Consider the following 13560-nt stretch of genomic DNA (forward strand, 5'->3'; position numbering starts at 1 on the left):
TGGGTCTCCTGCAATTGCAGGCAGATTCTTTACTGTTTAAGCCACCAAGGAATCCCAATTCTATATAGGGAGAGATGGAATTGAGTTTCCAAAAGAAGTTTCCTGAGAGGTGGTGAGTCTTGATTTGAGTCTTAAGAGAGATATAAGCTGGAATCAATTTTGGGGTGAATTTTATGGGAGAGGTGATATTAAAGAAGATATTCCAAGATAAAAATTACATCTTCTGGGGCTAGAACTGGGGTTACATTATGGAGTTTATGTCTGTGCATTAACTATGTTCTAAATACAAAAAGGCATCTGGATTGGATCAGAACAAAAAATTTTTAAAGGAATTATTGGGAAAAAAATGGTAAAGTCCAAATAAAGTCTAGAGTTTGGTTAATAGCATTATACCAATATTGATTTCTTCATTTTGCTAAATGTACACTGTTCACATAAGATGTTAACATTAAGAGAAACTGGGTGAAAAGATTTAAGAGAATGCCCTGTACTATCTTTGCAACTCTTCCACAAACCCCAAAATATCTCAAAATAATAAAGCTAAAACGGAAAACACATCTGAGGTTGACTCCTAAATTTTTATGGGAAAAAAATGAGAAATTACATAAAGTAAGACAGATCAAGCAAGATCAAAGTTAATCAATGATCAAGTTAGATCAAAATTTCAAGCTCTAAAATTTTTCTCCAGGTGAACCCAATTTTAATTCTTTAATAGGAAACGAGTTATGTGGATAGTTCATCTTATACTGCCCAATAATAACATTCATGAGTCACCGTGAAGGACTGTGCAGAATCTGTAGTCTAAATAATCGCCTTTAGCTCCTTCATTGAGGCCCACTGATAAATCTTCACAGAGGAAATGAAAGATGACAATATTTATGTCGTTACAGTTTTCATCTAAAGAGCATAAGACTGTTGAAAATAAACAAGATTTTGATACAAGTCTCATTCTGCTCATGTGAAGTATCAAACTGCATCCACTTAGATTTTCTTTTTAATGTAGAATTTTTCATTTCGTGGCCCCCATGCCCCACTCACCCCTCGATACTCAGCCTGGTAAAGGGAGTCAAATGGTACCAACTTCTAATTATAAAATAAGTTCTAGGAATGCAATGGTGACTATACTTATTAATGTTGCATTGTATTTGAAAGTTGCGAAGAGAATAGATCTTAAAAGTTCTTATCACAAGAAACAAAATTTCGTAACTTTGTGTGTTGATGGAGGTTAACTAAACTTATTATGCTGATCATTTTGCAATATATACATATATCAAATCATTATGCTGTGCACCTGTGACTAATGTTACATGTTAATCACATATATTTTTAATGTAGTTAAAGTGTGCCTGAATATGCCCTCATAAAAATCATGATCTACTAAGATATCGAATTTCAAGGAGAAACATATATTATTGACTGACTTTTTTGGAATGGAAATTCTAAAAAGACATTTTAAAAGCTCTTTAAACAACTGACTGAACTTGGAAAATTAACTTTACCTTTAAACTTTGTATCATGATAGCAAGAGTTAGGTTCTAAACTCTGGCCCATAAACTAATACCTCTGTGACTTTCAATAAGGCATTTGTCATTACTGACTTCCCATTTCCTTATCCATAAAATGGGTAATAACAATTCATAAGCTTTCTATCAAAATCAAATAAGTATGTAAAAGAGCATTATAAATTACTGAAAATAATAACACAAGAGGCTTTTTATGAAAGCTATAACCATGCAGTTTGTAAAATACCATAATCTAAAATGCTGTATCTCAAAGAATTAAGCACACTCAAGTTCTGAGTTTAGCTACTTACCGGTGTGTAAACTTCCTTTGTGCCTCAGAATTCTTAAGTTAAAATATTAGTAAAGTGATGGTGATGATGATAGTAATCATTTCATAAATTTGATTTTGAGATAAAATGAGACAATGCACGTAAAACATTTAATTCGCTAAGTCAAACAGAGATAGACTTAAGCTCCGACAATGAAACAACGTCCTACAAGTTTAAGGTTAATATGCATTGACTATACATGACACGTTTTCTTAAAATATTCCGTTCCCGTTTCTCTTGGCATAAACATCTAACTTCTTTTCCATGACTTACAAGGCCTGGGGGTCTGGCACTGCACATCCCCTCTAGCTCCCCTTGCCTTCATAGGTATTCTGTCTATTCTGAGGGAGATCTCCGCTCTTGGCTGACCTGATTCCAGCACTCTAGGGAAATCTTCCTCAGCTTCCAGATTGTCACAGTCTCCTACTCTGGGCTCTGGTGACATTCAATACCTATCCTTCATTGTCCTAACAATAGCCTGAATTTCAATATTTACAAAGCATGATTATTTCATTCTATTTAAATTTTTGGTATTGTGTTCATCATGAATTTTTGCACTAATTTTACTTGCTGAATACTGCATTAAAATATTATCAATCTTAAATACTGAATTTGGGGGCACCCCTGAAATATTTCTGCAGAAACCAGTAAGTTACATGCTCACCCTAGTTTTGGCCCTGCAGCTCCAGTCTGCAAATCCCAGGAGGCCAGGGCCACAGATTCCCCAGGACCCATAACAGAGGCTTAACTGAGGGAGAAACTTACATATGTGTAGAGTGAACTACAGCATATTTGCAGTTTTCAAATCCTAAGGTTTTTTTGGGGAAAATATTTGTTGATAACAGAAATAAGCTGTCAAAGTAAAAACAAATTTTAAAAACCACCTAAAATGTTATTCATAGAAAAATTACTATGACTAAAGCCCCAGCAATCCAAAAAGCCACTTGTTTCCATCCACCACCCTCTTTGTATCAATTTCAAAAGGCAGCCCAATTTTGTTTCCGGATTTAATTGGATCCCTAGCTCATTTTGAAGAAATTCAATTTTCCTTGAGCTGGGTTCATATGACAACAGACGAGTTCCTTCTTTTTGATTTACTTCTCTAGGGCCATGGAAAGGAAAGCTAAAACAAAATGGGATCAGAATAATTTATGTAAGAGGTATAGTGTGAAATGTAAATTGAGATTTTCTAAATATGTAGCCTCCAGTTTACATGCAGAGTTAACATTAATACAAATCAAGTGACCAGACTGAATCAGAAGTGGGGAAGGAGGTTATAATTTAATCTAGTTGATTGTATGCACTGTCTCAAAGGTTAAGGGGGTGAAAACAAAAAAGGTGTAGTATGGCAAATAAGATGCAAAAAGTAGGTGGAAAAAAAAGAATCTTTAGCTTTACTTACATGTGTGTATTTGTATCTATTCCTGTACATGTCATCCTATATGTACTATATACATTACATCAATATGCAACGGATACACAATATTGTGATATATCATTTATATTTTGTTTAGCGTAAGTATCATTTAGATATGTAAATGATGATCATGACAGTTTATATAGAGAGAGAGCCTCCAGTGAGGAAAAGGACTTTCAACGACCAATGACACTGACATTTAAAGGCTTGGAAAGAATGTTCTTCTAGGATTCTTTGGCTCCTTGAAGTTGTATTTCTTATTGAAATCCAAAACATTAACATTTTTATCACACACACACAGACATCTGATTCAAACCTGCTCGGAGAACTTGCCTGCAGTTTCTAGAGACCATAGCAATGCATCCCAAAGAACAAGAGAGAAGTAGTTTCTCACAATCCCTGTCTTCAGAAATTCACCTGCAAATAAAAATATTTCAAGTTAAGGAGCTAAGAAAGTTTTACATAATTTTGATATCAAACAGATGGGGACCTGGTGTGGCCTACTGGGGAAGATCGAGGAATAATCCATTTTTTACAAAGTCATTATTTCCCTGTTGGAAACGATCTCCAATTTTTCTCACTGGTTTTTATCGTACAACAGACCAAAAAAAAAAAAGTGGAGAACTCCTCCCAGATATACACGTGAAATTGCAGGCAAGCGAAAATGTTAAGAGGCTTTTAAACACTGACTTGGTTTTTGTTTTAATGGTTTGTACACTTATACGAACTATTAACTTCACTAGACCATAGCCAATGGTGAGCGTGGACTGACCGGTACTTTCAAAGTGAGTTGTGTTATCTTTAGAGACAAGGACAGTCACATAATGGCTGTAAAAGACTCATAGGCATTTTTCGGAGACTGAGGGTAGGGTGAGATCTGGGATGAAGTCTGAGGGAAAGTAAGGGAAAGGCATGGTGTACAATTAGAGGGGTGAAACTGCCTCCAGTTAAATGGATTTTCAATGACACAGAATTACCTAAATTTGATTCTACTTACGTTCATTTGTTCAGTAGAGATTTACTGAGTGCCTACTTCTTGCTGAAAGTGGGCGGTAGGGATTCAGAGGTTTTTCCCACATGGCAGAGGGGTGAGGGACACAGATGGCGTGGGGAGTCGGCCCTGCCCCTGGGCTCCCGGTTGAAGGTGACCCAGCACGGGCAGGTCAGGCGGCCAAACCTACCTGAACCCGGAGCTGAGTCACACCCACCTCCACGCCCACGGGCTGCCTGATCCCTCAACCTTCCTAGGGGTAGGTACGGCCTTCCCTTGGAAATTCGACTAATCAATGCAGAGTTGAAAAGTAGGTGTAACCTGCAACCGTCAAAAGGAGGGTGGATCCAAGCCTTGGAGCCTAAAGCCAGGTTGATTTTAACCCTGTGTGGGGAGCTCTAGTAGCAGTTTCTTCTACATCTTACCTTCGAAAGGACTTGGAACAGGAGATAGAGTGCCCCACCGTAGCATGGGTAAGTACTGTTCAGTCGAACTGCTCTTTTTCAGCTACTGGAGAAGCGGTGTGTATTGAGTTCACTATTTAGGATGCATTTTAAACTGTATCCCTATCAAAAATTTTTTTGAAAATCATGAATGGGAACCGTTTTATCATCCTAGAACCGGGTGGGGACTGGACCTTGGCGGTTAGACTTCCGGTGTTTAAACGGCCTTAATCTACAGCTGTTTCGGGCCAGCCACTGGCCTCAAACTTTCAAACCAAAGTAGGAAACTAAATACACTCTCAAGAAAGCAAATGCCTGGTTGAAATTTCCTTGAAATTGCATTTTTAAATTTTGTTTCAAATTGATACTGCTTTCATTGCAAGAAACGGCTAGGTCTAATTTATGCTAACACGTTTAAACTATTATAAAGAGAGTAAACTTATTTTCTTTCTTTCCTCTTCAATTATCTCTGTAAATGGCACTGCCATCCACCCAATGGCTTGAGCAAAAATTACTCTCCTCACTCTTTCTTGATTCCTGTTCTCTCCCCCCCTTCATCCAACCCGACAGCAAACTGGAAGACTATCTCCATTTTCCCTCTCCCTTCATTTCTCCTCCATTGCCACTACAAGCTCCAAACCTCCAGCATTCTTTCCTAGATTACTAAATAGCCTAAGGGATTTTTTTCCTGCTTTCACTCTTGCCTGCCTTAATCCATTCTTCACAAATCGGCATGAGTAGTCTTTCCGCCTAAGCATGCTAATTTCCTTGTTTGAAGGAAACCCCTGAATGGCTCCCCTCGGTTTGGGAACGACCTGCAAATGGCTCCCTCCTGCACGTCCCCAACCTTATCTCTGACCTCTGTGGCCTCCGCCCGCCATTTTGTGTAACAAGCATGGCTTTCTTTCCATCCAGCAAGCTAATCCCTTTGTGCTTTCTGCTGCAGCTTGAAAAGAACACTCTCCTTCCACCTCTTTCAGCTGACTAATCTTTTTCAAATGCTTCTTCTAATGCTTCCTTGGAAGCCTTTGCAGACATTCTTTTTAAAAGATAGCCGCCTCCATTTTTCCTCTTATTGGTTTCATTTCATAGCGTTTTTCTCAACCGGAAACTATTTACCATCTTATAAAAACTTTACATTTCTATCACACACAGATAGAGGTTCCATGAAAACCAGGGACTTTGTATCTTTTCTGCTGCCTTAAGAGTCAGCTCTGGGGGAATTCCTGACAGCTGAGTGGTTAGGACTCCATGCTTTCCCTTCCCTGCCTTGAGCCCAGTTCAATCCCTGGTAGGAGAACTAAGATACAGCCATGGGATGCAGCCAAAAAAAAATATTTTTTTTAAAGCGTTAGCACCTAGCAATGTTTGCTACTAAATATTTATCGAATGACTGAATAAGTAAATTATGTACTTTGGAAATAATTACATCACAATTTGAGAAAGAAAAAAATATATATTTAGTCTCATGCCATTAAGTAATATGTGTAACAACCAGATTTTGTCTTCATACCACGCTTAACCAGTACTACCACATTAGTGGATGTAGTTGAGTATCAACAGGAGTGTTCTCATAATAAATTACCATTTCAATTTATACATCATTCTCACAAGCTTGCCTATTGTGAGAAATGGCATGGTCAGAGATCTGACAATCTTATTTTAAAAGGTGAGTGCTGTACGCATTAGCATCACTGATTGGCAACTTTTTCTTCTAGTAAATTAATTTTTTATAGGATTGCTAAATGAGATATTACCAGCCTGATGACTAAATGCATATTCATCAATTAGTTTTTATACAATTGATATATAATGTATACATCATTATACAAAACTAGTGAGTGCTGGGGCATGTAGATAAGACACAGCCTTAGAGCTTACAGACTGGTAGGAAAGACAGATCTGAAATAATAAGAACCAAGGGGCTCTGGCCAGTGTACAGTAGGGAGCTAGGAGAGCATTTAGCTTTGAGACTTGAATAGAGACTGAGAATCAAGTACAGCAGGCCTGAACAAATGCTGTTTAAGCAGAGATTTTTAAATCTTGGTAAATAGCTTGGTATTTATCTTAGTTTTTTTTTGGAGGGGGGATATAGTTGATTACAGTAATATTATGTAAGTTACAGACGTACATATGACGCTAGGTACTATTTTGTTGAGAGGAAAGAGCTTAACACTTTATTGAAAGGAGAGTTTATTTGGCTGGAAATTAAATAGGAGAGCTGGAGATGGCAAGAGAGAAGTTTGCAGAGAAAAGCTGGAATCAAATGAATTGCAGCTACTTTCAATGAGCTGACTGAGGGAGTGGGCTATTGTGGTCTTTCCTACTTTAGGTCTGTCACTAGTGGTTTTGCTCCAAAACTGCTATGTTCACTAATATAAAATGAAACAAAAATTATTTTTTAGCTATGAGAGCAAGATTTTGTTAGGCAAATATTCCTGGATACAGTCTCCTTGATTGGAGAGAATAAATAATAATGCTTATACCATTAATTTTATTATTACGAATATAACATATATAAACAGCTTCATAATATTTTTTAAAAGGCATGTTTAAAAATAACCACCTCAAAAGAATCATGCTATTTATTTTTGGCAAAAGAAAAACATGCAATAAAAACAATATGCACTTCAGATGGTAAGGGAAGAGTTTTAAATGTTTTAATAAGTATAAATATAGTATAGAAATATATATTTATTACATTTAAATCTCTTTCCTGAGCAATTTATATATAAATATGACACACTTACATTCATATAAAATAATACCTATTTTACTTATATAATATGTATATATAAATGCTTAAGAAGCTATTTAAAAGTCTTCCCTTAGCAATTTTAAAATATCATATAACATTTATATTTTGTGTGTGTGTATGTGTATGGCTAAGGCATGCAGGATCTTAGTTCCCCAATCAAAAATCAAACCCTCACCCGCTGCATTAGAAGCATGGAGTCTTAACTACTAGACCATGAGGGAAATCCCCATTTATATATATTTTATACAGATCAGTAAATTTATATAATACATATATAGTTTATATAGTTATATATTTACATATTATTTATACATATATAATATACATAATACAAATACAAATTACATTATAATCCTATACATTATACAAATTTGTATAAAGTATACTTTAGTATATATTAGTATATATTCAGTATATATATTGAATATATATTATATACTAAATATATACATACTAAAGTATATTAAATGTATATTTACTTTATATATAAATATGTATGTGTGTATATATATACAGTGTTTAAGAAGACATGAAAGCATGTTTTGTTTTCATTCTGTGTATTATTTTACCAAAAGTAAATGACACAAAATTTTGAGGTGGTATTTTTTAATATGGCTGTTTAAAAATAAGCAGTTGATTTTCATTCCAGTAACTTTCACATTTGCTCTTTTTAAAAAGCACTTAACTTTTGTTCCTACAGCAGGACATTAGGCTAAAATTAAGAGATCTTAATTTTAGATCTCTAAAGATCTTTAGATACTTTGCTTAATTGCTAAACAATTGTAACAATTAAGCAAAGGGCTCTTAGGAAGAATATAATCATGCTGTAACTCTCATAATGCTACTTTCAGATTTTTTTAAAAAATGATCAAAAACCATTTGGGGCCAAATTCCCCTGTGCCTTTATTTTGACTTGCACTGATAGGAGACGGGAATGCGTGGATCTCATGTGGTTTGTTCTCTGGATGCCCATCTTCTAGAACAAAGGTGGGCAAGCTACAGCCATGCACCAAATCAGTCTCTGCTGTGAACTGCCCATCCTCCAAGTACCGCCTAGGCTGCTTCCATGCCACAGTGAGAGAGTTGAATACCTATGACAGAGGCCCGCAGGACCCAAAAGCTTAAATCTGTCTCATTACAGAAAAAGTCTGCTGCTCTTGGTGTAGAAGAGTACCTGGCACTTAGTAGGATCCTATATTTACTTACAGAATGAATACAAAAGTGAACTAACAGTAGCTCACATGAGCGGTCAGCATTTGCTCTATGCCATGAAGTGTGCTGAGCACTTTAAATGCAGTATTTGAATTTCACAGAAGAGTTATATAAGAATGTAGACCTGTCTTGCTCCCTCACCTCCTTCAAGTTTTTAATCTGCTGCCACTCCCTCAGTCAAGGTTTACCTGGAGCTCCTTATTTAAAATTGCAAACTTCTGCTTTCTACTAGCCCCTTGGCTTGTTCCATATAACATACAATATATGTTACTTATTTTTTGTGCCTAGAAGAGCATACGCTCTATGAGGCATACATTTTTTTTTTTTGGTGTATCTACTCACTCGTCTCTCAACCCACAAGTAGCCTAGAATATGGCAGGTACATCATGAGTGCCCAGTAGACGTTAGCTAATCAATTAGAAAGGTCTGGTGACATGTGGGGGGTACCCAGGAAAGAAATGGTTATGATCCAAGTCTCTACGTACTTCACAACTAATTCTCTTATTCTCTTGGAGAATTAGTCAAAGATGTAAATGTAGTGATTCTATTGCTATAAAGTGAGTTCTAGGCTTTTTTTTTTTTTTAAGAGTTCTAGGCCATTTTTTGAGGTAATTTTCTGATCATGGCTGGAATTGAGACTATATTAATTGGAATACATTTCACCTAATGACTGCTATCTCAAACAGGTGCTTGCTGAAAACAATTCAGGCTGATCACTCCCACCCAGAAGCGGTTGATCTATCCTGGTGTAAACCTTCAAGGAGGCAACTAACCGGACACCATGCACCAGCAACTGAAGAAAAGGGGAACGACACCTAGCCAGAAAGGCCCGGGGAGAAGAGCTACCGACAAGTCACTGCCAGCCCAGCAGGAATCTCCTGACACAACGTGCATCTTATATGATGAGGATGTGTGCTATGAGGCTAGCTTCCGGGTTGTCAAAGATGATACCTTCTCTGACTGTTACATAGAATGCATAATAAGAGGTGAGTTTTCTGAACCTATTGTGGAAGAGGACCCACTCCTTCAGTCCTTTGAACGTCTGAAAGAAGGATCAGAACAAGACCTTTCTCAACAGGTTCTTGCGGCAAGCTCACTTCTTGAATCTTCCTTGGAATACATGAAAAGGGACGCAAAACAAGAATTTCCTCAACAGGTGGTTGGAGAGAATCCACTTCTTGAGTTTTCTGAGTACAAGACAAGCAAGAAGCTTCCTCCCGGAGGAATACCCAACATGGACTTTCCAGAATCTAAACAGCTCACAGGATGCACTAGGAGGCCAAGTACAAATAAAGAATATGGTGCTCCTGAAAGACATGCCTGTCCTCACAACGGATGCACAAGAGAGTTCCAGAATAAAAGATCCCTGAGGAAGCATCTTCGAGTTCATAATCCCCGAGATCATGTGTGTGCAGAATGTGGGAAAGCCTTCAAGGAGAGTGCAAAGCTAAAAAGACATTTTCTGGTTCATACTGGAGAGAAGCCATTTCCGTGCACTTTCCAAGGGTGCGGAAAACGCTTTTCCCTGTCCTTCAACTTGCGCACACACGTGCGCACCCACACTGGGGAGAAGCCTTTTGTGTGTCCTTTTGTAGGCTGCCGCAAGAAGTTTATTCAGTCAAACAACATGAAAGCCCACCTCCTGACTCATGGAAAGGCCAATATGAGTCCGTGAGAAAAGATTAAAAAGTAATCATCAAACAGGACAGGCATATATTAACTAAAGAGTTATTGAGAACAAATATGCCTCATTGATAATTAGTTCAGGAAACAATTTTAAAATCAATATTGCGACCCTCAAGCCATTTTTTTTTATTTTTTATGTTACTAAGATGCTCCTCTAATATGAGGTATTATTTTAGAACTTTGTGTAGAATTACAGCATCCTTCTAACAGTAAGGTCAGTAATGAACTTACTTCAAAAGCATAATACTTAATATCTTAACAAAGTGGATTTTTGGATATGAGACTTAATATCTCATACTATAAGAAATTGACTTTTACTTTTTCACTTTGTAGTTTTCAATCATTTAGCTTTTTCCTTTTAGGAATATACTTCTTAATACAAGTGATAATTCTAGAGAATGAAAATTTTGCAATAGATTCTCAATAAATTAATCTGTAGTTAAAATTTTTCAAGTTAAGCATACTGTTTAATCATTTTATTTTTATGATTGTATCAAACCATGTTAATCATAGTAGATATAAATAGTTAACTGATGAAGTCAATCCATTTGAATCCATTTTAGATATTTTTAAATAAAAGGAAATAAAACCCCAGAAATGTATTAAATCTGTATTAAAAAATCACAGACGTGTGCATTAAAAAGATCATTTAGTTGTCTTCCAAATTAGCAAAACATGGTAAAAATTGATTGTTTAGTGTCAGTGAGATGTAGGGGGAAAGTTACTCTCCTACATGGTCGGTTAAGGGATAAAAAGCCATTGGGGAGGGGTGCACTAGCCAGTTTTCTGGAACTGCCATACCAGTACCATCAACTGGGTGACTTAAACAACAGATATTTGTTGTCTCATAGTTCTGGAGCTAGAAGTTCCAAAAAAGGTATTGGCAGTATTGGTTCCTTCCTAGGGTTGTGAAGATAGACTCTGTTCCAGATGTGTCTTATTGGCTTGAAGATGACTATCTTCCAGGTTACGTGACATTTGCCTGTATCTTCACATCATCTTCCCTCCGCATGCCTGTGTTCAGATTTCCTCTTAAAACCGTATCAGACAGACTAGATTAGAACCCACCCTGATGATGCCCTCATTGTAACTTGGTCTATAAAGATGACTGTCTCCAAAGGAGGTTACATTCCAACGTACTGGGGGTTAGGATTTCAACATGGATTTTTGAGGGTGCACAGTTCAAACCATAATGAGTGTTTTTTTAGGCCAAATAATTTCTAGAATTCCATTTTACAGAATATGTGCACTAATGTAGATAATTTGTTCAAAGATGTTGACTAAAACATGTTTTAATAGTAGTCTGATTCATAATACAAATGACCATTAAAAGGGAACAAGCTGCATAAATCTTTATTCAGTAGGAAGTGTGCAAACATCCTTAAAGGAAGCTAGGCTGTAAAGGGAAAGAAAGAGGTCCACAGCCAGAGGGAAGCCATAGGCGGAAGTATGTACCATGAACAACTTTTCAGGGGGAAAAAAGTCAACACACAATATATAAACATATCAAATTTGAAGTTAATCTTGCTTTTAGAAATGCCAAAAATAAAACTATATGTGTGGGGTTTTTTTGGTTTTTTTGTTTTTTTTTTTTTTTTTTTAGGAAAACATATCAAGGACTTACATTTTTACTTAAGAATAAGCTAATTACTACTGTGGTGGTGGTTTACTTGCTAAGTTGAGTCCAACTCTTGCAATCCCATGGACTGTAGCCTTGCCAGGCTCCTCTGTTCATGGGATTCTCCAGGCAAGAATACTGGAATGGGTTGCCATTTCCTTCTCCAGAGGATCTTCCTGACCCAGGAATCGAACCCAGGTCTCCTGCACTGCGCGCAGATTCTTGACTGACTCAACTATGAAGGAAGCTTCGATAGGACTAGGTAAAAGGCAGGATTAAATAGAGAGCGGTCAAGACTAGAGAAATTCAATGGCAAGGTTTAGGCTGTAAACTTGAGAGCTGGGACTCAGAACATCAGGAAGGATCCCCTGTGTGTGCAGGCTGGTCTCCTTCAGAGACGACTCTTTCTGGAGTTGAAGAGGCCAAAGTCTCAGTATTTATAACCCTAACGTGTAAATGTACAAGGAGCATCAGCCTGAGAAAGTATGTATCTGGATTCAAAGACTAAGTTAAATTCTGACCTGAGAGTAGGAAGTTACTTGGCTAGCCTCCTAACTGTTCTTGTTTGTCTTTTATGTCTCCAGATACTGGCATTTTCCAAACCCCAAATCCTGATCAATAACTATTTTTCTTTTCACACTGATATTTGGATTCATAGCATGTATCCTTTCTTTTTTAATTTATTCCATGGCCAAATACAGTTAAAGTTAACACTAGAGAAATACACTCTGCAAAAAAAACTTTGGTATCACTGTAACATATGGGGCATAATTAGTTAGCACTTAATAAATTATGGAATGAATAAATGTATAAAAATGTACCTTAATGTGTTTTTTAAAAACTAATTACAGGGCTTCCCTTGTGGCTCAGTGGTAAAGAATCTGCCTGCCAATGCAGGAGACTCAGGTTCAATGCCTGATCCAGGAGGATCCCACATGCTGTGCAGCAACTAAGCCTGTGCCCTAGAGCCCTGGAGCACAACTCCTGAGTGCATGCGTCCCAGGGTCTATGCTCTGCAACAAAAGAAGCCACTGCAGTGAGAAGTCCGTGCACTATACTGAGAGCGGTATCTGCTCTCCACATCTAGAGAAAGCCTGTGCACACCAACAAAGACCCAGCACAGCCAAAAAAGAAGTAAATTCTTTTCAGTTAAATGTCACCAAAATTATATGTATTTTAAAACAGCTAGTAAAACACTACTTGTTTTTATATAAAATCTGGTTATACCAAAATAAAGGTGGAAACTAGAGAAGGGTTTAATTACCTATGCACACATCAACTCTTACTCCCCAAAAGTAATTACTACACAAAAAAGCTTTTTTTAATGGTCATTTTTGTTAATAGTCAAAATTATTTGAAATCCCATATCTTTTTTTTGGGGGGGGGGCTTCCTCTAAAAGGGACAGGAGACTGAGGGTCTGTTCAACTCCTAACATCTTAGATAATGAAGAACTATCTTGCCTTGAGAATTATATCAACCAAGGCTGTGATTAGATAGTTAACAACATGTTAAACCACTTATATTCCTACTTTAGTTTATTGTACTCTCTGATATGTGCACACATCTCCCAAACAGTCATATTTGATTTCTGTATTTCACCTTA

General features: G+C 37.0%; 2 protein-coding genes across 50 annotated transcripts in view; one reads left to right on the top strand and one right to left on the bottom strand.

The window, feature by feature from the left end:
* The window catches only part of LOC147343605 (uncharacterized), a 352125-nt gene that overhangs the window by 301514 nt on the left and 37051 nt on the right, over window positions 1–13560 (bottom strand). For 47 of the 49 annotated variants that reach the window (XR_015156172.1, XR_015156175.1, XR_015156194.1 and 44 more), the window contains exon 2: window positions 3582–3665. The exons of 1 other annotated variant lie outside the window; for it this stretch is intronic. The gene's annotated coding sequence lies outside the window, so the exon portion shown is untranslated. Of the gene's footprint in view, window positions 1–3564; window positions 3666–13560 lie in introns of all 49 variants that reach the window. One more of the 49 variants, XR_015156193.1, reaches the window with a different exon arrangement.
* Window positions 4422–10796, top strand: ZFP42 (ZFP42 zinc finger protein). The gene is made up of 2 exons (XM_086380158.1): window positions 4422–4712; window positions 9339–10796. The coding sequence occupies exon 2, from the start codon at window positions 9434–9436 to the stop codon at window positions 10325–10327; it is 894 nt and encodes a 297-aa protein (XP_086236284.1). The 5' UTR covers window positions 4422–4712; window positions 9339–9433; the 3' UTR covers window positions 10328–10796.

Source organism: Bos grunniens, chromosome 27 (assembly GCF_055505025.1).
Source record: "Bos grunniens cultivar Pamir isolate PY7600 chromosome 27, Bosgru_T2T1.0, whole genome shotgun sequence".
Lineage (NCBI taxonomy): Eukaryota > Metazoa > Chordata > Mammalia > Artiodactyla > Bovidae > Bos > Bos grunniens.

Bases quoted from the DNA above. Each gene is read 5' to 3' on its own strand.
- ZFP42 (XM_086380158.1), top strand. From the start codon at position 9,434: ATGCACCAGCAACTGAAGAAAAGGGGAACGACACCTAGCCAGAAAGGC.